Below are 21645 nucleotides of genomic sequence, written 5' to 3' on the forward strand. Positions count from 1 at the left end.
CAGAAGCTCAGGGCCCCCTAAGCAATGACTCCATCTTTGCCCCTCCCTCCTACCTGTCCCTGTTGTTGTTGTTGTTATGTGCCGTCGAGTCGGACCTGACTCATAGCGACCCCTCCTTGGGTTTCCGAGGCAGTATCACTACGGAAGTAGATTGCCCCATCTTCCTTCTGAGGAGTGGCTTGGTGGGTTTGAACCACCAGCCTTCTGGTTAGCAGTCAAGTGCTTTAGGCACTACGCTACCAGAGCTCCTAACCTATCCCTAGTTCCCAGTAATAAACTTTGATCTTTATACACTTGCCTACAAGTGGGATCATTGCACAGTATCTGTCCTTTTGTGACTGATTTATTTCACTGAGCATGTGTTCAAGCTTCAGCCATGTCATAGCATGTCTCAGGACTTCTTTTCTCTTTATGGCTTAGTAATACCTTTTTAACTTTTTATTTGGAAATAATTGCAAATTTACAAAAAGTTGCAAAAACAAAAACAGTGCAAACAATACTATAAACCCTTTACTGAGACATTTCTCAGATTCAGCTCTTTGCTCACTCTACACACACACACATATACACACACCTTTTTTTTCTGACCAATTTAAGAGTCAGTCACATATCTCATGGCCTTAAATATTGCAATGTGTATTTCCTAAGAACAGGAATATTCTTTTCCATAACTACAGTCATCAACTTAATAAATTTACATTTTTATCTGACCTAGTGCTCATACCCGATTTTGTCACGTGACCCAATAATGACCTTTATAGCATTTCCCCCTCCAATACGGGACCTAGTTTAGAGTTGGGTATTGTATTTACTTGGCTCATCTCTTTAGACTCCTTTCATCTGGAACATTTCCACAGCCTTTCATTGTCTTTTAGGACATTGATATTTTTAAAGAACACATCCTCACCCCTTTTTACACAAAACGTTGTTCAATTTTGTGTTTGTCTCATACTTCCTTATGATCAGCTTGAGATAATACAGTCTCAGCTGGAATACCATAGAAGTATATGTCCCTTTCAGGGTGTTACATCTGGAAGTACATGAGGTGTATCTGTCCTTTATTGGTAATCTTAATTTTTATCTCCCAAACAAATTGTTGCCTAATTTCTCCACTGTGTAAGTCCTGGTTGGTTGGTTTGTTTTCCTCTGATTGCAACTAATAGGCCTATTAGAGACTTACCTGTCTATGTGTTTATGAGAAGACTGTTTAAAACAACACAAATATCCTGCCCCTCAGCAAATATTCCCTTTGGATTTAGCATCCACACTGACCCCTATCTTTGGAGTCCCTGGTAAAGCAGATGGTTAAATGCGCAGCTGCTGACGGAAAGTCTGGCAGTTTGGATCCACCCAGAGGTGCCAGAAGAAAGGCATGGCAATCTGCTTCAAACTCAACCACTGGAACCTCTGTGGAGCACATTTCCAGTCTTACTTACATGGCGTCTCCATGAGTCAGAGTCGACTCAGGCAGCAACGGGTTTGGAATCCCATCTTTACTGTGATGGCTGCAAAATGACGATTTTCTAACTACAGCACTCCCTCTACATTCAACAGTCAGGTTCTCAGCACTCTGCTATAAGCAAGAGCCCTCCCTGCTACCTCATTTATTTACTTGCCTATTTATTATCAGTATGGACTCATGAGTTTCTGTTTTTTCCAGTGGTTTTAATTCATTACAGTTCATAATTAGTCTGGTGCTCAGATTGTCCTAGATTTGGACAGTGGGAGCCATCCATCTGGCCCCTGGTTCCTGTGACATCGGCAGCGCCTTCTCAACTGCCATCGAGTCAACTCCGATTCATAGCAACCCCCATTGGGTTTCCAAGGCTGTAAATTTTTACAGAAGCAAACTGCCTCATCTTTCTTTTGTGGAGTGGCTGGTGGGTTTGAACCACCGACCTTTAGGTTAACAGCCAAATGCCTTAACCACTACACCACCAGAGCTCCTTGCAGTTAATTCCTTAGTGTCTTCTATTTCTGTAACTCTCTTTGCTTCTCAAAGCCCTTTCCCTTCTGTTATTTTCTTCAATTCTAAAGCCATGCAATGTTAGCACAGAGAATGGTTAAAATCATTTAGTCCATCCCCTTAGTTTTATTATTGAGGAAAAATGAAGCTCTGAGAGGGGTCATGGCTTGCAAAGACCAGCCACACAGTGAGTTGGGAAAAGAGTTGGGTCCTAACCCAGAATTAGGCCATAGCTATGCCTATGTAAAAATAAATCACAATACATGCCCATTATGATACAGGAGTGCCTGGATGACTGCTAGCCAAAAGGTTATAGGTTTGAGTACACCCAGATGTACTACCAAAAAAATCAACCATTGCAAACCGAATGGGGTACAGGTCTATTCTGACACACATGGGGTCACCATGAGTCAGAATCAACTCCATGACAACTGTTTGCTTTAAAAAAAAAAAAAAATTATGGAACAGATTCTGTGCTAGGGGCCTTACATACATATCTGCATTTAATCCCTGCAGCATCTGGGAAGTAAGTATTAGAGAAGAAGGTGCAGAAATCCAAGTAGTTAGGTAACTTTCCCAGAGTCCTGTACCCAGATGTAGAGGAGCCAAGGTCCAAACCCAGGTCTCACTGACGCTGAAAATTGTACTTGCTGGGGCTGGGGGTGAAGAATGGGGATGTCCCTCGAAGTGATCAGCCAGTGTATTGGTCAGACCAAAGGGACTCCTTGGCCAAATGAGTCTTGCTTTTTCATAGCAGAGGACTAGGGTGGGGATGGAGTGGTGGGGCAAGGCATCATGACTGCAGAAGGTCTGCACTCTAGGCTCTGAGTATAACCCATGGAGTGGCCCAAATTTCAAATGCCTACCCCCATCCCAGATGAGCATAGCCACAAGGGGGGAGGATGCAGTGCCAGTGTCAAGGGTGGGCCCCTTCAGCATCTCTTGGCCTTATAGCCTAGTGGTATAAGTGGTCTAAAGTGGAGGGCCACCTTGGCCCCCTCTCCAGCCTAGCCCTGTCCCAGAGGCCAGTATGAGAAGACGATGGCGATGATTCTAGGCCTGCACTACTACAGAGGAGGGGGGAGGAGGAGGGAGCCCAGGAAAGAAGGGAAAGGCCAGGCAGGGCTAAGATGGGGGAGCAGGGCTTGGAGGGCTGCCCCAGGCCTGGCCTCTGGCAGGAGAAACAGAGGTGCTGCCCTAGGCCTCCCTGGCCCAGACTCAGGATTATCGCAGGCCTCCACTAGGCGGCTCAGACCGCTGGCTGCGCCTTCCTTGCAGGCTTCCAGGACGTACACGTGATGATCTTCGTGGGCTTCGGCTTCCTCATGACCTTCCTGCAGCGCTACAGCTTCAGCGCAGTGGGCTTCAATTTCCTGTTGGCGGCCTTCGGCATCCAGTGGGCGCTGCTAATGCAGGGCTGGTTCCACGCCTTCCAAGACGGCTACATCTTCATCGGGGTGGAGAGGTGAGGGCGGGCCAGGACCCAGTGGACGAGGCCTAAGGGTGAAGGGGCGTTACCATAGGCGGGGCACCGGTGGACCAAACCAGAGGATCTGAATCTGTGAGCCAGCTCCTCACCATACAACCCGGAATACACCCTGACTGCTACATGCAGCTGCACACAACTCCCTGATCTGAGACTCTCCCAGTGAGAGTTTTAATGTGTCCAGGTGTTGTGGCAGGGTCTTCTACCCCCTATGACAGAAGCTGCAGAGACTCAAGATCAGCTTTCTTTCTAATGGTTGGGCTCAGGCCTTCCACGCGAGCAATCAAAATTGCCCCGCCCTGTACTCTGAGAAGGGAGCTCTGGTGGCATAGTGCCTAAGGCCACTTCGGAAGGCATACTGAGCCGATCTACTTCTGTAGAGACAACCAAAAAACAAACTCACTGCCGTCAAGTAGACCCCAACTCATAGTGACCCCTCCTTGGGTTTCCAAGGCAGTATCACTACAGGAGTAGATTGCCCAACCTTCCTTCCCAGGAGTCGGTGGTAGGTTTGAACCACCAGCCCTCTAGGTTAGCAGTCAAATGCCTTAGGCACTATGCTACCAGAGATACTGCCTTGGAAACCCAGAGAAGGGTCCCTATGAGTCAAAACCAACTCGAAGGCAGAGTGAGTTTGGTTTCCTTTGGGTTTTGTTTTTGTTTGTTTGTGTGTGTATGTGTGTGTGTGTGTGTGTGTGTACGCTCTGAGAAAGGAACCCTGGTGGTGCAGTAGTTAAATGCTGGGCTGCTAACGGGAATGTCAGCGGTTCGAACCCACCAGTCCCTCCGTAGGAGAAAGGGAGAAAGATATGGCAGTCTGCTTCCTCAAGGATTACAGCCTTGGAAACCCTGTGGGGCAGTTCTCTGTTCTATAGGGTTGCTATGAGTTGGAATCCACTTGATGACATCAGAGAGACCACAGTCCTTGGGACCTGGGTAAGAAAGACAAGCTACCTGAGCCAGCCTCCGGAGATTAGTTGTGCAGGGAACCCTAAATGGGAAGCCCCCTGCTGTCCCTACACCCACCCCATTGACACTTGAGGGAGGAGGCTGCTCTGGAATCCAGCAGGGCAGCTTTGCTGCTGGCAGGGGACAGAGAGGCTAGTCAGGGAAAGGGAGTCAGTGAATGGAACCAGGATCTACTTTGGCCACACTGTGCCCATCTGGCTTTCTGCCTCTCCATAAATAGCCAAACCCCAGAGTCAAACCAAAGGCTGAGAATGCTGCTTCTTGCTGTAGCCTCAGTCCCCTGCCTACTGCCCCCACCTGTCACCCCACAGCCTCATCAATGCGGACTTCTGCGTGGGCTCTGTCTGCGTGGCCTTTGGGGCAGTTCTGGGCAAAGTCAGCCCTATCCAGCTACTCATCATGACTCTCTTCCAAGTGACCCTCTTCTCAGTGAATGAATTCATTCTCCTCAACTTACTGCTGGTGAGCAGGGCTCGGAACGGGGGTAGTGGGGACACTTGGGGGGACAGCAAGGGGATAGAGAAAGAAAGGGCTGACAAGACATGCCTGCCTGCGTTCAATTCAGACCTTGGCAAGTCACTTCATTTCCCGAGTCTCAATTTTCTCACCTCTCCCAAGCAGAGATGATATTCCACTTAGCAAGCTCAGACCTGAGCCTGAGCAGAGCAGGGGCTCCTTATATATTGATTTTCTCTTTTCTTTCTCCTTCTCATACATCACATAGGAGTAAAGTGTTCCTGCACACATTCTTGCACACATCACATTCCCAGATTATTCAGCCAAGAAAAGGACCTAGGGTATCAAGTGAGAAACTCTGTAATGAAGGATTACAAGGGAGTGGCCAGAGCAGCCACATACAGGTGCAAAGACTGCACTGCACAACTCCAGGGGTGCCATTTCCATAGACTGTGGCAGATGTGATGCCCCCTGTAGTTGGCCAATTCGATGACCCAGGTAGGAGGCACCCTTGACCTCTGGCTCTAGCTCAGAAGCCTCCTTGGTGCTTTTGAGGTCATCATTCAGGGACCCCACCTGTTTCTTAGCTTCCTTCTCCTCTACAGTTGGATTTTGCCTAGAATATACCCCATAGAGATGGGACTGCCTAAATCCAATCATTCATTTAGTCATTTTTTTTTTTTTTCAGCCCCTATACTATTCTGGTGGTGTAGTGCCTAAAGCATTTAACTGCTAACCAGGAGACTGATGGTTCAAACCCACCATCCACTCCTTGGAAGGAAGATTGAGTAATCAACTTCTATAGAGATACCGCCTCAGAAACCCAAGGAGGGGTTGCTATGAGTTGTAAGCAACTCGATGGCAGTGAGTTTTTGGTTTTGGTTTTGGTTTATACTACTCCAAACCACCATCTCATCTTCCTAAGCTATCTGCCTCCATCCTTGTCCAACTTGTCACCTCAGGTTGCTGTTTACCCATAAACCAGGGTGTCCTTTTATCAATGTAAATCAGGCCATCCCCTTGATTAAAACCCTCTACTGATCTTTTATTTCACTTAGAATAAAACCCAAATTCATTATAAGGCCCTACCTGTCTTGCCTCCTGCCTTTCTCTTCAAGCTTATTGCCCACTTTCCCCACACCTTGATGTGTGTTGGCCAGAATCTACTATCTATCTGCTCCTCAAACACACCGAGCATGATCACACCTCAGGACCTTTGGACATGCTGTTCCCTTTGCCTGGAATGTTCATCCCTCTATCCTTTTTGTTATTCAGGTCTCAACTTGACTATCACCTCTCAGAGAAGTGCTCCAAGATCCACCATATCCTATCCTATCCTGCTCTCCACCTCCCAGGCACTATCTATTGCCTTGGTTTACTGTTGTCCTAGCATGTATCCTTATCTGATAAAGAGAGGAAAGCTTATCTTTCTGCCCCTATCTATCCCCAGAACCCAGCCCTAATAGATGTTCTATAGATATTTGTCAAGTGGGTCACCAAAGAGCTCACAGTCCAAGGAGGGAGCCAGAGAAGTAATAGACAGTTACCATGCAGTGTGATAAGGATTGAGCTGTGGGGCTCAGTGGCCCAGATAAGAGTGTCCAAACCAGCCTGGCAAGTCAGGAAGGCTTCCTGGAGGAAGAGATGTCAGAGCTGGAGTCAAGTAGGAGTTAGCCAAACAAAGGACTGAGCAAGGGCATTCAAGGCAGAGGGACCAGTGAGTACAAAGAGTGGAAGGAGATACAAAGCAAGGGGTCTCCAGTAGCTCAGTCTGGCTGAAGAGGGGGATGTATTTATTGAGAGGTGAGTTTGGGGGGTGATAAGGTGGCAAAGGAGGACAACAATCATCAAGAGTCTGAGACTGTGTTAAGGAGTCTTGCTTTTATCTTCAGAACAGTGGGGAGGAGTCATGGAGAGTTTTAGGCAAGGGAGTGGTGAATATCCCTTTGGCTGTGATGAGAATAGTTGGGAGGCAGGGAGTTCAATTAAGAGGCTGTCCTAGCTGTCTTGAAAGAGATAATGGGGTCTCCGGCAAGATGGCGGACTAGGCAGAAAGACTGCACAGACCCTCTTCAACAAAGAAAAGGGAAACCAATTAACACAGACACAGAAGATAATCCTGGACCCCTGAGCCTTGAAGGGAAGGATATACAAGTGGACTAAACCCCAACTAGCAGAAGAATTTGCGTGAAAATACCGAAAAAGGAGACATATGGAGCTGTGGTCTGGCAGTGATCCTGATGGCACAGACAGCTTGAAGATTCCTGACTGGTGGTAGAACCTAAGAATTAACCAAAAAATCAGCCCTGCTAGCCAGTGACTGCACAGAGGACTGTGCACGGTGGCTGGAGAATAAAGGAGAAGGTGAAGAGAAAGGCGGGCTGAGCTGTGGATTTTTGCAGTCCGGAGGACGCTGCCATTTTGAAGGTTTAAAAGCGGCTTGACTATTTCAGATATTTAAAGAGACAGCGCTCTCACAGATTCCTGGGGCTTAAGAACACATTCTGCTTTCCAGCAACCCCAAGGTCACTCCGGACCCGCAAGACTGAAAAGGTACAACATCCCTCTCGTTACTCATATACCTCACACCCGCTTGTTGAACAGAGGTGCGGCCATCCCCCACTATCATCTTCCTTCTGGGCCCACAGGAACTCCATCACAGTCTGTGTACTCAGATGGAGCCTGGGTGCCCTGCCCTGTCCTCCACCGATTCTTTTTTTTTTTTCTTCTTTCTTTTCTCTGGGGATTAGTTTGCTTGTATTTGTTTGTTTTAAAACAACTATTATTAATAATACTTTTGTCCTTTTTATTATTATTCTTAATCTTCCCCTCCCAGGTCCTAGTTTTCAGCATTTTTTCTTTTCCCTGTTCCTGATTGAAATTTTTTTTTTTTTTTAATTTAAGATTTTTTTGTTTGTTTGTTTGTTTTTTCCCCTTTTTTCTTGTGGTTTAACCCCGTTCCTTGTTTTTCTTTTTGCATGTTTCCCATTTTTTCCCCTCCATTACTCTCCTTCTCTATTTTTTTTCTTTTAGTGCCCTATCCCCAGATATTGCAGGTTTTCTTGTTTTTTCTTCTTCTTTTTCTCTTTTTGGCTACTGTTCCTGTGTGATTACATGGTGTGGTCTTTGTCCATGTGCTTTTAGTTTTTTGATGGTTATTCAATTGTAATTTGTGTCTAACTGAGTGGGAGACAATAACAGTCCCCATAAGACACAACTACACCCACACCTCCTGCAACTTCACTTACTGAATGAAAGCCACTACCTCCTTCTCTACCAATGGGCCAACGATAAAAATCACCAAGAAAAGCCTGAATCACCCTTGGCTGCTCTTCACAAACAGTTAACAGAGATCTAAATACAACAACGCCATGATGCCTTGGAGACAGCAGACCATCACAGTCCACACAAAGAAGCAGGATAAAGTGGTAGAAAGAGATAATGGGACCAAGACTGGGTTAATGAAATGAGAAGAAAGTGGATGATTTGAGACATAAAGAAAGTGGAGACTAAGAAGGATGGAGGGAGATGCAGGAGAAAAAGAAATAAGCTAGATGGGAGGGTCGACAGTGGGGCCATTTGCTAAGATCTAGTGCCTAAGGCATTTGCTAACCAGAAGGCTGGCAGTCCAAACCCACCAGCAACTCCTTGAAAGGAAGATTGGGCAATCTACTTTATACCACCTCGGAAACCCAAGGAGGAGTCACTATGAGTCGAAACAACTTGATGGCAATGAGTTTGGTTTGATTTTGGTTTGGAAACATGATGAGAAGGGTGAGTTAAGAGGCAGGGAAGGTTTCTTTGACCTTCACAAACACTCCCAGTCTGCTACAGAAATTCTCCTCCTGCATGACAGCCTTTCAGCCTTTATTTGGGATAAGTACAATAATCAACACTGACATTAGGAAGCAATTGTCCTTTGATGGGCCCTGCTCTGAATGCTTTACATGGTTTAACTCATTTAATTCTCATGGCTGGCACAATCATTACCTACATTTTACAGATGATAAAGCTGAGGCTCAAAAAGGTTATGTGTCTCACCCAAGGTCAAGCAGCCTAGTGGAGAAACCGAGTTCTGTCAACAACCAGCTCTGTGACCTTGGGCAACACATTGACTTCTCTGGCTGGGCTTCTCCCTCTAAAGGGAAGGGATGAGTCTGTGATTCTGATTGGAATTCCCTCTGAGATTAGTTCTGAGCAGAGGGGAAGAAGAGGCTGGAGATAAGAGAGGTGGGGGAGGGGCTAACATCAATGAGTGCCTACTGAGTACCAGGCACTCATCAGGTGCTTTACACATCATCTAGTTTCATCCTCACAACAGACCCTGCCTGCCAAGTCACTGTGATCTTCTCCACTTCGTAAATGAGGAGTTTGAGACTTGAAGTCAAATGTTAGGTATAGAGTGGTAAGTAACTCAGGAAGCACAGGAAGGGTTCAAATGGTGGACTACCAGCTCTGCCTGCTCTGACTTGGGGGAAAAGGGAAGGAGAGGCAGGATGTGGTTAATTGGGAGGATGGAGGACAGGGGAGATAACAAGATGACAGGGAAGGTGGGCAATCAAAGTCTGAATGAAGTGGTGTTGGACGTTTGAATGGAGGGGTGGTTGTATAACAAAGGGAGAACCAGAGGAAGAAGAGAGTTCCCCAATAATTAAAACAAGGTGAAGGGTTCTAGCTGCCCTGGGTTCTAGCTTTGCTTCACCTCTTTCATCTGTGACCCTGAGCCTAGCTTTCCCAATCTGGCAAGGATGTGACCTCTCCAAGCCTAGCTTTCCCAATCTGGCAAGGATGTGATGAGATGGCCTAAGTACAGCCCTAGCATTTTGCTGACAGGCTTACACCCAGGTTCAGGGATAACCACTTTCTCCCCTTTCCCATCTGATTGGGGGCCCCAGGCTCCACACTACAGCCTGTGGAGTCAGAGACACATTGACCTCTGTCTGGGGGTGGTGCTAGGAGGATGGAGGGAGAGAGTCAGAGCCTAATAGGCCCTTGCACCGTAGGTGAAGGATGCAGGTGGATCCATGACCATCCACACATTTGGCGCCTACTTTGGGCTCACAGTGACCTGGATCCTCTACCGACCCAACCTACAGCGGAGCAAGGAGAGACAGAGTTCTGTGTACCACTCAGACCTCTTTGCCATGATTGGTGAGAGCTGCATGAGGACTGAGGGCAACTATTATGGGTGAGGCCTGGATCATGGATGATGGTGCCATGATGGGTAAGGGCCACCATATGGGTAAGGGCTGCCATGCTGGTTGAGGGTCACCATGGTGTGTGAAGACTGCATTGATGGATAAGGGTGGTCTTGATGAGTAATGGCTGCAGTGATGGGTGAGGACCACCATGATGGGTGAGGGTGCCATGAGTGCAGGTCACCATGATTACACATAATCCCCACATGGTCTAAGGGATGTCTGCCAGTTCTCTTTGGGGAAAGAGCAGAGGAGTGTTGCCTATAGACGTTTCCAGGATCCCAGATGTCTACCCCTCCTGCCTGTGGGGCTGGGAGAAGCTGCTTGCTAATCCAGAGTTTTTCCCAGAATGCCCCAGGGCAGACAGTGGTATCCAGGAACTAGTCATCCATCTCTGGGCTAAAATAGACATGGATTCCTACTTCCTGTGTCCATTCATGCCAGAGGACACATCACAGCCCCATCTCTCCAAAACAAATAAACAGAACTCTGCCATCAAGTTGATTTTGACTCATAGTGACCCCCAATGGGTTTCAAAGCTGTTAATCTTTATGGAAGCAGACTGCTCCATCTTTCTTCCACAGAGTAGCTGATGGGTTTGAACCACCGACCTTCTGGTTAGCAGCCACCACTACACCATCAGAACTCCTTAGCCCTCTCTCTAGTCTCTTAAAACCCAGTCCTGCCCTCTGGAAGCTCCTCACAGTGTAGTAAAGGGACAAAAAAAAAAAAAAAAAAAGCCAGCAGATAATTTCTCTATAATGGAAAAAATTACTTTCCCACATGGTGCTGGGGCAGCAGTTATGGGGATCAGGAAAGACTTCCTGGAGGAGAGTGAGGCAGGAGTTATCTAGGAGAGCACCAGGCATGCCTAAAGCTGCAGAGGTGGGAAATAGCTGGGATGTTTGCACCATTTGGCATCTCTATAGCTCAAAGGACAGGACCTTACCTAAAATCTCTCCTCCTTGGCCCACTGGTCTACCTGGTCTTGCTCAGGCACCCTCTTCCTATGGATGTACTGGCCCAGCTTCAACTCAGCTGTGTCCAACCATGGAGATGCCCAGCACCGGGCTGTCATCAACACCTACTGCTCCCTGGCAGCCTGTGTGCTCAGCTCGGTGGCGCTGTCCAGCATCCTGCAAAAGAAGGGCAAGCTAGACATGGTGAGTGGGGAAGAGAGACAGCAGAGGGGAGGTGTGGTTATGATTACCTATACCCCAGTGGGCATTGAGCACCATGCTCTGCCAACAGCTCTGGAACAGCATCACAGACAGCATCAACATTATCATCCCCATCTTGCAGATGAAGACATTGAGGCTCAGAGAGGAATGTTGTCGTGTGCCATTGAGTCATACCCGACTCATAGCGACCCCTCCTTGGGTTTCCAAGGCAGTATCACTACGGAAGTAGATTGCCCAACCTTCCTTCTGAGGAGTGGCTAGTGGGTTTGAACCACCAGCCTTCTGGTTAGCAGTCAAGTGCCTCAGGCACTATGCTACCAGAGAGGAATATTCTATCCAAATTACATAGCTGGTTTTCAGCAGAGCCCAGAAACCAAATCCTGGAAGATTCTGCTATGTCCAACTGCTCTGGACAAGCTGGATCCTTCTCCTCTTGAGTCTCCCTCCCATAGCCTGGAATGCTAACACTTGTGAGCTGAACCTGCCCAGCAGGGTCTTCTCTACCTGACGTCTGCTCCAGGCTTCCTCTAACCCTGCTCCTTGGGCCTTCAGGCTTCTTAAAGCTACTTCACTTGCCCCATCTCACATATTCAGAGGGGGTCACTTTGATGCCTTGTCCACTCCACTGGGGTTTTGGGGCTGTAGTATTGCATACCACAGGGACAGCTACTTATATCACTAGTGTGGAGCAGCCAAGCCCCATGGGTGCTGGTAGGTTTTTCCATATAAAGAAAAGTAGAGACATCAATTCTATCTCATAATTGACACAGCTTGTTGTCATAGGCACATGTGTGCTGAGACACTGCCAGGGGTACCTGTTATACGGGGACACTGCCACAAGCCCCCTGGATGCACTGGATACAGACACACAGAGCTTGTAGAGAGGTAGGTAGGGACTCAGGCACATGGTAAGGAGAGAACCAAGCACGCTACCATGGGCATGTCTAGGTGCATCCCACACCCACATGCAGGGAGGAACTTGGATTATGGTCAAAGACAGGCACTCGGGTCCACACAGATTTGGATCAAGACAGCTTTCTGCTCGTGGCTTTAAGTCATTTAACCTCTCTGTGTCTCAGTTTCCTTGTCTGTAAACTTTGAAAGGCAACTGTGCTTAACTCATGGGGGTGTTGTGGAGATTTAATTAAATAAGCTCCACTGGCCAGCAGCCCAGGGAGTGTCAGCTGATGGTGTTATTATTTTGAAGTGCATAGGCTCTCTGATAGGGTGCAACACCATATATCAGGGCCACACATGCCCACCCTGGACATGCATTCATGCATGTTGAGGAGATTGGGACATGCACACAGCGTGCATGGCCCACATACAGAAGGGGAATGCATGGACATGCTGCCAGGTTCACAGGCACGTGGAGTGCAAGTGTACTCCCCTATGGACATGTGTGCATACAGGAAATACCCAGGCCTGCTGGCATGGGAGCTCATGTGCACTAGTGGCTGCTGTACCAAGCCCAGACCGTCTACGTGCTCCTGGTTTGCTGAGGGGGACTCTGGACTCCCCCTCTTCTGAGGAGAGGGCATCGAAGGTGTTCCAAGGAGAGGACTGAGTTCACCCCACTCTGCCTCCCGCTCAGGTGCACATCCAGAATGCCACACTAGCGGGAGGGGTGGCTGTGGGCACTGCTGGAGAGATGATGCTCATGCCCTACGGCGCCCTCATCACCGGCTTCATCAGCGGCATCGTCTCCACCCTGGGCTTCGTGTACCTGACGGTGAGGGGCCTGGGTGGAGGGCCCAGGCAAGGGGCTGGGGGCTGGAGAGTGCTGAGAGTGAGAGGAGTCCTTCAGGTGGGGACCGGGGCTGGAGAATCCCAGGTATCTATATTTGAGAGCCCCCAGAATGCTGGCCTCCCCACACCCCTGCCACAGCCCCTGGGCCTGATCAGTGCTCACCTCCCTTCTCCAGCCCTTCCTGGAGGCCCACATGCATATCCAGGACACATGTGGCATTCACAACCTACATGGCATGCCTGGCCTCATCGGTGGCATTGTGGGTGCAGTGACAGCAGCCTCTGCCAACAGTCAGGTGTATGGGTATGAAGGGTAAGTATAGGGGGGTACAGGGAAGGTCAAGCTCCCTCATTCCATCTCCATCCCTCCTTCCTTTGTGATCCAAGAATGTGTCTCTATGTTCTTCTCCACTCTGGACCATTGGCCTGTCTGTCCAACCTCCACAAGCATCTTAGAGACCATCTCATCCACCCAATGCTCCCATTTTGCAGATGGGAAGGATGAGCCACAGGGTTTAGCGAGTTTGTGGCCTTGGTGCCCACTTATATTTATGGGATGCAGCAATGGTGACTTGCCTCTCTGTGGGGCCCTGATCTGCCTCTTGTCTCCATCCCAGGCTTCTCCATGCCTTTGACTTTGAAGGTACCAAGAGAAATAGGACCACAGAACTTCAGGGCAGCTTCCAGGCTGCTGGCATCTTTGTGTCCATGGCCATAGCCCTGGTGGGCGGCAGCATTGTGGGTGAGTAGGGATGGCTGGGCTGAAGAGGTGGGGCTGCTGTGAGGCTCCCTCTGCAGGAGACCCAGGCGTGTGTATCAGCAGGTAGCCTGGTGCTCCCAGGTACCTCCTCATCTCTGCACTCCTGGCAGTGGGGTTGGGGAGATTCACAGCACCTCAGCCCAAGAACCCTAGAAGGGATTTCCCAGGATAGTATTTCCTGACCTCCTGTGACCTCTAACTTTCTTTAGGAGCCATTTTGAAACTCCCATGCTGGGGACAGCCTGCTGACGAGAACTGCTTTGATGATGAGATCTACTGGGAGGTAAGTTCAGCAGACATGTCCTCCTGCACAAGGGAGCTGTCTGGGGCCTCAGAGCCAGAAGCCCAGGTGGGAGGCAGAGCCTGTATCATCCTGCACCTTCGTCTGGGAGGCCATGTCTGCTGGGAGATGAAGACTCTTCCCTCCCTTCCCCACAGGACCACGGGGCTTGGAGGGGGTGATATACAGACCTCTCTTTCTACACACCCTGCAGTGGTCACAGCACCAATCCATAGTCTGGACTGCAGCTGGTGTTTACTTGTGTCCATAAAGGCTTCAGCCAGCCGTATTCTAGATCAGTGAGTCCCAAAGCATGGTTTCCGGGACCATCATCATCATCATTACCGGGGAACTTGCTAGAAATGCAAATTCTTAGGCCCACTCAAGACCTACAAAATCCAAAACTCACAGGCAGGGCCCCAGCACTCTGTTTTAACAAACCCTTCAAGTGATGCTGATGAAAAAAGCATCTGTGAACCACTGCACTAGGCCGGTGGTTTTCAGTCCTGGGTGTGTACATTGTGACGACATGGGGAGCCTCAAACCATTCCAGAGCCCAGCCCTCAGCCCCTAGGGATTTGGATTTAATTGCTCTGGTGCAGGGCCTGGACATAAGAATTACTTTTCAAGGTTCTAGTTGATTCTAATATATAGCCTGGGCTAAGAACCAAAGTTCAGTGCTCAACTTCAGTCTCCCTAACAACAATATGGAGACCTTGTTAAAATGCAGCCTCCCAGATGCTGCCCCAGAGATTTTAATTCAGTAGGGCCTAGGACTCAGCATATGAAAATATCCCAGGGCAATTATGGCATAGAAACAGAGTTCTGTGATGTCCCACTACTTTCAGCATCTAGAGCAGTTTTGTGGGGTTTTTTATTTTATTTTTATTGTGCTTTGGGTGAAAGTTTACAGAGAAAATTCATTTTCCATACAACAGTTCATACACATTTTGTTTCATGACATTGATGCAATTCCCCACAATGTAACAGCTCTCTTCCCACTTCCTCCCTGTACCTCTTCTCTGTGTCCTTCCCTTCCATGCACTCCTGCACAACACTCCTCCCCCTCCAAGCTGTCTCCCTGTGCAAACACTGTCCTTCTGTTCTTCCATGATTGATCACTTCTACCTGATGTAAATGTTCACCCTATATGCCTTATCTATTGTTTGGCTAGAAGCCACAGGAATGAGTTCAGTTCCAGACCTGAAAGGTAAGTAGGGGCCATAGTCTCAGGGGTCTCATCAGGCTCTATGAGACCAGCAAACCGGGTCTTTTTTTTTTTTTTTTTTTATGATTTTGAGTTTTGTTCCACATTGTTCTCCCTCTCTATCCAGGATCTCCTGCACAGATCCCCCTCTGAGTGGTTGACAGTGGCCACCAGGCACCATCTAGTTCTTCTGGTCTCATGGTCATATAGGCTGAGGACCACATGGTCTACTAGTCCCTTGGATAATTGTTTCCATACACCATTGGTTTTCTTCATTCTTCTTTGCCCAGAGCAGTATTAATGCAAATATCCCACTTGGAAAGCATTGATCTAGAAGCTGAAAGTAGTGGAATATCGCCATACTAAGTTTCTTTAAAAACGTGACACATTTGGGCTTTCTATGACTTCAGCCGGGAGCTCTGGTAGCATAGTGCCTAAGGCACTTGACTGTTCACCAGAAGGCTGGCGGTTCAAACCCACCAGCCACTCCTCGGAAGGAAGGTTGGGCAATCCTACTTCCACAGTGATACTGCCTCGGAAACCCAAGGAGGGGTCGCTATGAGTCAGGGCCGACTTGACGGCAAACAACAACAACAGCATGACTTCAGCCAGGCCTCTCTCCTCATACATAATTACTGGAGGTGTTTGCCTGCACTGGATGATGGGGGATGATAGAGACCCCGCTTGCTTTCTGCACTCCCCCAAGGCTGAGCACAGGCATGTGTCTGTGGACCTATGGGATGGAGGACCACCATCACCTTTCATTTGTCTCTGTATTTTCAGCAGAAGTTTTCAGGGTAATTTTAACTAATATCCATTTTAAACCAATTTAATGTACATACCAGCAATGCTTTTAAATTCACACTTCTTAAATAGTTTTTTGAAGACCCCTGATGGCACAGCAGTTAAGGGCATGGTTTGGACCCACCCAGTAGTTCCACAGGAGAAAGAGCTGGTGATCTGCTCCCATAAAGATTACAGCCTAGAAAACTCTGTGGGGCAGTTCTGCTGTGTCACAAGAGGTTGCTATGAGTTGAAAATCAATTCAATGCCACGTTATTGTTGTTGCTTTTGTTGTTGTTAATTACATAATGATGAGAAGCTCATTAAAGAAAATCTGGAAACAGAGAAAAATAGAAAGAAGTTCCATCATCCAAATTCAGGCACTGTTAGTATTTTGGTATGTTTCCTTCTAGTCTTTTTTTTCCTCTGCATCAATTTTTCTTACACAGTTGAGATCATATTATATACCCAATTTGGTATCCTACTTTTTCCCTCTAACTCCCTATCATAAGAATCTTTCTGTGTTATTAAATTCTTGATACATTTTTTGGTCACATAATTATTTTTCTGCTATATTTAAAATATTTTAGACACCACTATTAGAACCACATGGATTTAGTGCTAATGAAATAAACTTGAAAATGTTATCAGTTCCCCTACAGAGAAGCTCACTCACTCTTGGGTCTGTTTTGATCTTTGTAATTTATTCAGATTTCACACCTTCTCTTAGCTCTATGTTCTGCAGCAGTACTTGGTTGAGAACAATATAGTTCCATGCTAATGGGAAATGCAGCATCATCAAGCTGTCCCTGCAGTCCCTCCACCCACACACACACACATACACACACACACACACCTGCATCTGGGTAGTTTAGATGGAAGGTGAGGTGGCTTCCCAGAAGATGAGGATGAGACAGATGTTCCCAGAGGACCACAGATGAGGCAGTCTTTAGGATTACGTCCAAGCCTTGAAGCTAAAGCAGGGCTGATCTGTCCCACCCCCACCTCCTGATTCATTTCAGGTGTCCCTGAACCTCCCACCTCTCTTTTTGACCTATATATGTTCAGGGAGCTTGTCATGCTGTCTCTTATCACAGGCCTGGAGCCTCCCTTCTCTCAACTGGGTCACTTCTACTGATCTTTCAAGAGTGGGTTCAACACATCCTCACTGAATCCCCCCAGCCTGGGTTATCAGCCCCATGTCTTATTGTCACTGTGGGTTTCACTTGAATACTTTCTCATTGCCCTGGTGAGGCAAGAATTCTGTCTTGGTCCTTGCACCCAGCACCCAGGACAGTGCTGCCTAGTACAAAGAGTTGTTGTTATTGTTAGGTGCTGTCGAGTTGATTCCAACTCATAGCAACCTATACAACAGAACATAGCACTGCCCGGTCCTGTGCCAACCTCACAATCCTTGCTATGTCTGAGCCCATTGTGGCAGCCACTGTAGGGACACAGTACATTTTCTGAAGGACTGCCCTGCTCCACAGCATGCAACCTCCACGGTGATCATAAGGTGGCGCCCGCCACACACTATTTGCTGCTCCAATCCTGGTGGGGCTAATCTAGTTCCACCAGGGATACTTCTCTTGCCTTGAGCAGGGCCCTTGGAGCTAGCTGCCTTCTTCCTCTGCAGTTGCCTGAGAAACAAGAGAATGCGATCTACCATTCTGAGGACCCCGCCCTCAAGCCTGAGACACCCTAAACTTCCAGGGATGATGAGAGGCAGGTGAGCATGTTGTATAGTAAACAATTTCACATGGGTTTCATCACATGATGTGGTTAAAAACATGTGGAACTGGTCACAACAAATTAGTAAGTAAGCCCATGCTTACTTTATTTGCTAATCTGACACAGAATATGTAGAAGGAGCACTGCACCAGAAGCAATAGATGGAAGAAGACCTAGGTGGACACTTGGCTTTGCTGCTTACTGGCTGTGTGACTTTAAGAAGTCTCATCACCCTAGAAGGAGCACTGGTGGCGTAATGCCTAAGGAACTTGACTGCTAACCAGAAGGTTGCTGTTCACCCACCAACCACTCTGCAGAAGGAAGACTGGGCAATCTACTTCCATAAAGATTTACCACCTCAGAAACCTAAAGGGGGTCCCCATGAGTCGGAATCAACTTGATGGCAGTGAGTTTGGTTTTGGTTTGATTCATCACCCTAGAGACTGGGGCTCAATTTCCTCATCTATAAAAGTGGAGATAACATCTGGCTGGCTATTCTATTCATCAGCTCAGGCAAGACCTTCGTTCTTTTCCATCTCCCTCCCTGCCTCCCTTCCTTCCTTCCTTCCTTCTTTTTTCCCATCAATGAACATTACTTTGCCTCCTCTCCAAGCCCTTTCTCATGCTTTACTCATCTAACCCTCCCAAGATCTCTACAATCCCAAACCAAATCAGTTGCCATCAAGTAGATTCTGACTCATGGCTGCCCCACGTGCTAGAGTAGAATTGCTCCATAGGGTTTTCTCAGCTATAAGCTTTATGGAAGCAGATCACCAGGCCTTTCTTCCAAGATGACGGTGGGTGGCTTTGAACCACCAACCTTTTGATTGGTACCTGAGCCCAAACCATTTATTTGTACCACCCAAGGATCTTTTAGAACTCTACTAGGCAGGTGCAGTTACCGCCCCCTTTTTCACAGATGAGGAAATGAAAGAGGTTTAGTCTCCTCAAGGCCACATAGCTGGCAACTGGAGGAACTGGAGTCTGAACCCGGGTTATTATCATTTATCTGATGGCCATTACTTGACCTCTTCGGAAGCCAGGGGTTGGAGAAACTTGGGTCTAGAGCAAGAGATTGAATGATGTGGCAGGAGAGGATGTTAGGGTTTAAGGAAAGAGCAAGGCTGTGCCCAGTTTCTTCTAATGCCCACCCCATCCAGGAAAGACTGTAGCAGAACTCAGCACTGGCCCACTTCTCTTGGCTCTCTCCCTGCAGGCTTCATGGACTATCCCAGGCCTCTGGAAGTTGCTGATGCTGACTTGGCTGGGAACAGGAGAGCAAGGCTACACCCCTCTCTTCCTATTCCTTCAAGGAGGCCTGCCTGGGAATGGAGAATGAGGAGCTACAGACACTAGGCTCCAAGCCAGGTTCTAGGTGCAGAAGGCCTGATGCCCAGGGTTTTGGTAGCCTTATCCTGAGAACTGCAGGCCAGAAGTGGGGTTGGGACCCAAGAGTAAACCTGATCCCTCAGAGGGGAAAACTTAGCAGCCAAGCTGCCAGCTACTGACTGCTGGGCTTTTCCACCCCCTGCTTGCCCTTCAACCAGCACTTCCTATCCACCGTGCCACACAGATTGCAACCTTCATGAATAAAGGCCTTGATATTCTTTGTAGAATGATGGTGAATATTCTAACAGGGCCAGTTGGAAGGATAGAAGGACCCAAGTGACACGGCTTCCTGACACAGCCCTGACACACACACACACACACATACACACACACACCAGACACACATACAAACAAGCTGCCACCCATCCCATGCTGAAAAGGAAAAACTTAGGGTCCCGGAGGTTACCTTCTGAAGGGCTGAGACCATTGACTGCAGCACCAGTGAGCTGAGTTCCCAAGGGGTGAGGGGCCTGAGCAGCCATCCCTGAACCCACACCCATTATGGAAATCATGATGCCTGTTTGTGCCCTTCTTGAGGCTCTGTTCCTAATCTCAAGGGCACTGGGGAAGGGGAAGGGTAGGGAGGACTCCTTCATGCCAGTCCCCCTTCCCAGCCCTTTCTTCTTTCCTCCCTGCCAAGCCCACCCTGGTCTCTCTCCACAATGATGCAAGGCTTCAGCAGTTTAGATCTACATCTCCCATCACTTAATGAGCGCAGATTCCATGACTGCCGCTGCCCTAGGCAGAGGAACACACAATTCCTTCCCTCAGGGGGCTGAGGAAACAGACCTGATACCCAATATCCATCCTAAACTCTGGCAGGTGTGGCTGGAGAAGCATTCAGTGCCCAGGTGGCTCCTCAAAGAAGGGCCATTTGAGCAGGGTTTTGGAGGCTGAATAGGAGTTTACCAGAAGGATGGCAAAGGGAAACTATGGGCAGAGACCCATGGACAGGAATCAACTGTGGTGAGGTTTGGTATGGCTAGAAGAGAGGTGAAGCAGAAGTGACAGGTGAAGAGCAAGAGAGTAAGACAGAGAGCAAGACGCAGAAACCAGATCCTTTGAAGAACAAAGACTCCTGGGAAGAGGATATGAAGAGAAAAGGAGGGGAAGGTCTCTCCTACCTCCACCCCTCCCATCCCCCACCACAGCCCCCTCAATTCACATACACTTACACACTAGGGGTTTCCATTCCTCTTTCCAGGGTTGGGGGGACAAGGGAAAGGAGGAGAGCGGGAGGGGAGGATGGAGATGAAATGCAACCTATTCATGTTCCTGCGACGTAACACCCCTCATTTTCCATGCTGGGTAAAGACAAAAACCCTTTACAACCTGTTTCTGGAACTTGTCAGCAGCTGCCAAGAGGAGCATGTTAATTAAACGTCGGCAAAGATGGAAGCCGGAGGCCCCGGCTCTAATTGGACAGTTTGCTTCCCGGGATTGAAAAACATTGTGACAAAGGAGGAGGTGCGCGGCGGCTCGGCAGGGGTGCAGCATGGCAGGGAAGGGAGCGGTGGCTTTGATTTCAACTGATCCGTCCCCCAGCCTCCCACCCCTGGCGGAGCCGGCCCAACCCAGTCGGGAACGCCCACGGAGGCCCTGGGAGGGGTCTGGCGGCTCGGGGCAGGAGTTCAGGGTGGGGATGCTCCTCGGGTGCCTTCTGCCTCGAGATACCGCGAACAGTCTAAGGCCCAACTTAGAGGGCTGGGGGTGGGGCGGGGCGGCGCCGCGCCCCTCCTCACAAGACCTTGGGCTGGGCGCTGCTAAGGGAGGGTGTCTAGGGCAGGGGTTGGCCGGTGACCTCTGGGCAATGTCGAAGCGCCATAGCTCAAACCTAGCTCCTCCCAAAGAAGAGATCCAGATCAAGACCCTTGTTTCCCAAACCAGTTCTGGGTCACCTGGGCAGGGTTGAGAGGTCTTAAATACATTGGCAGCTGGCCACTGGGCAAGGAGCTCTAGTGGCGCAGTAGGTAAGGCGTCTGGCTACTAACCAGAAGTTCCGATGTTCAAACCCACAGCTGCTCCAAGGGAGGAAAGTGAGGACATCTACTTCTGTAAGAATTTACAGCCTTGGAAATCCTGTGGGGGTCGCTATTGAGTCAGAATCAACTTGATGGCGTGGGTTTGGCTGGAGTTTGGCCACTGGGCAGGCTGGTCCTGAAAGCACAACCGTGAAGGTCCTTACTGAACTGTGCAGGGCTACAAGGGCACACTAGCGACTGTCTCCCCCATCTGCGTATTTGACGGTGCTTACTGGTGCTGGCTGCTTTCCATGCCCTGTGTTATTTCACCTCCCCAAGCCCATTTTATAGGTAGGGAAACTGAGGCTGAGAGAGGGTAAAGTACCTGCCGGGGTTACAGTGCTATTAAAGGTGGTGCTAAGGTGAAATTTGAGCCCAGGCCCCTCTGATTCCCATGTCTGAACCTCTCTGGCTCCTTTGCAGCCTGGTGCCTAGAAATAAAGGTCTTCATGAGGACAGTTTGAGAAAA

General features: G+C 48.7%; 1 protein-coding gene across 1 annotated transcript in view; it reads left to right on the plus strand.

The window, feature by feature from the left end:
• Positions 1-17740, plus strand: part of RHCG (Rh family C glycoprotein) — a 28173-nt gene extending 10433 nt beyond the window's left edge. Inside the window, exons 2-10 of the mRNA XM_042781681.1 lie at positions 3245-3431; positions 4733-4883; positions 9881-10028; positions 11072-11238; positions 12851-12988; positions 13182-13318; positions 13623-13747; positions 13975-14048; positions 17672-17740. Of these exons, the coding sequence (XP_042637615.1) occupies positions 3245-3431; positions 4733-4883; positions 9881-10028; positions 11072-11238; positions 12851-12988; positions 13182-13318; positions 13623-13747; positions 13975-14048; positions 17672-17740 (1196 nt within the window). The remainder of the gene's footprint in view (positions 1-3244; positions 3432-4732; positions 4884-9880; positions 10029-11071; positions 11239-12850; positions 12989-13181; positions 13319-13622; positions 13748-13974; positions 14049-17671) is intronic.
• The last annotated feature ends 3905 nt before the right edge of the window (positions 17741-21645 follow it).

The sequence above is a fragment of the Orycteropus afer genome, unplaced genomic scaffold (assembly GCF_000298275.1).
Source record: "Orycteropus afer afer isolate SDZICR_OR568_19922 unplaced genomic scaffold, OryAfe1.0 scaffold00150, whole genome shotgun sequence".
Taxonomy (NCBI): Eukaryota; Metazoa; Chordata; class Mammalia; order Tubulidentata; family Orycteropodidae; genus Orycteropus; species Orycteropus afer.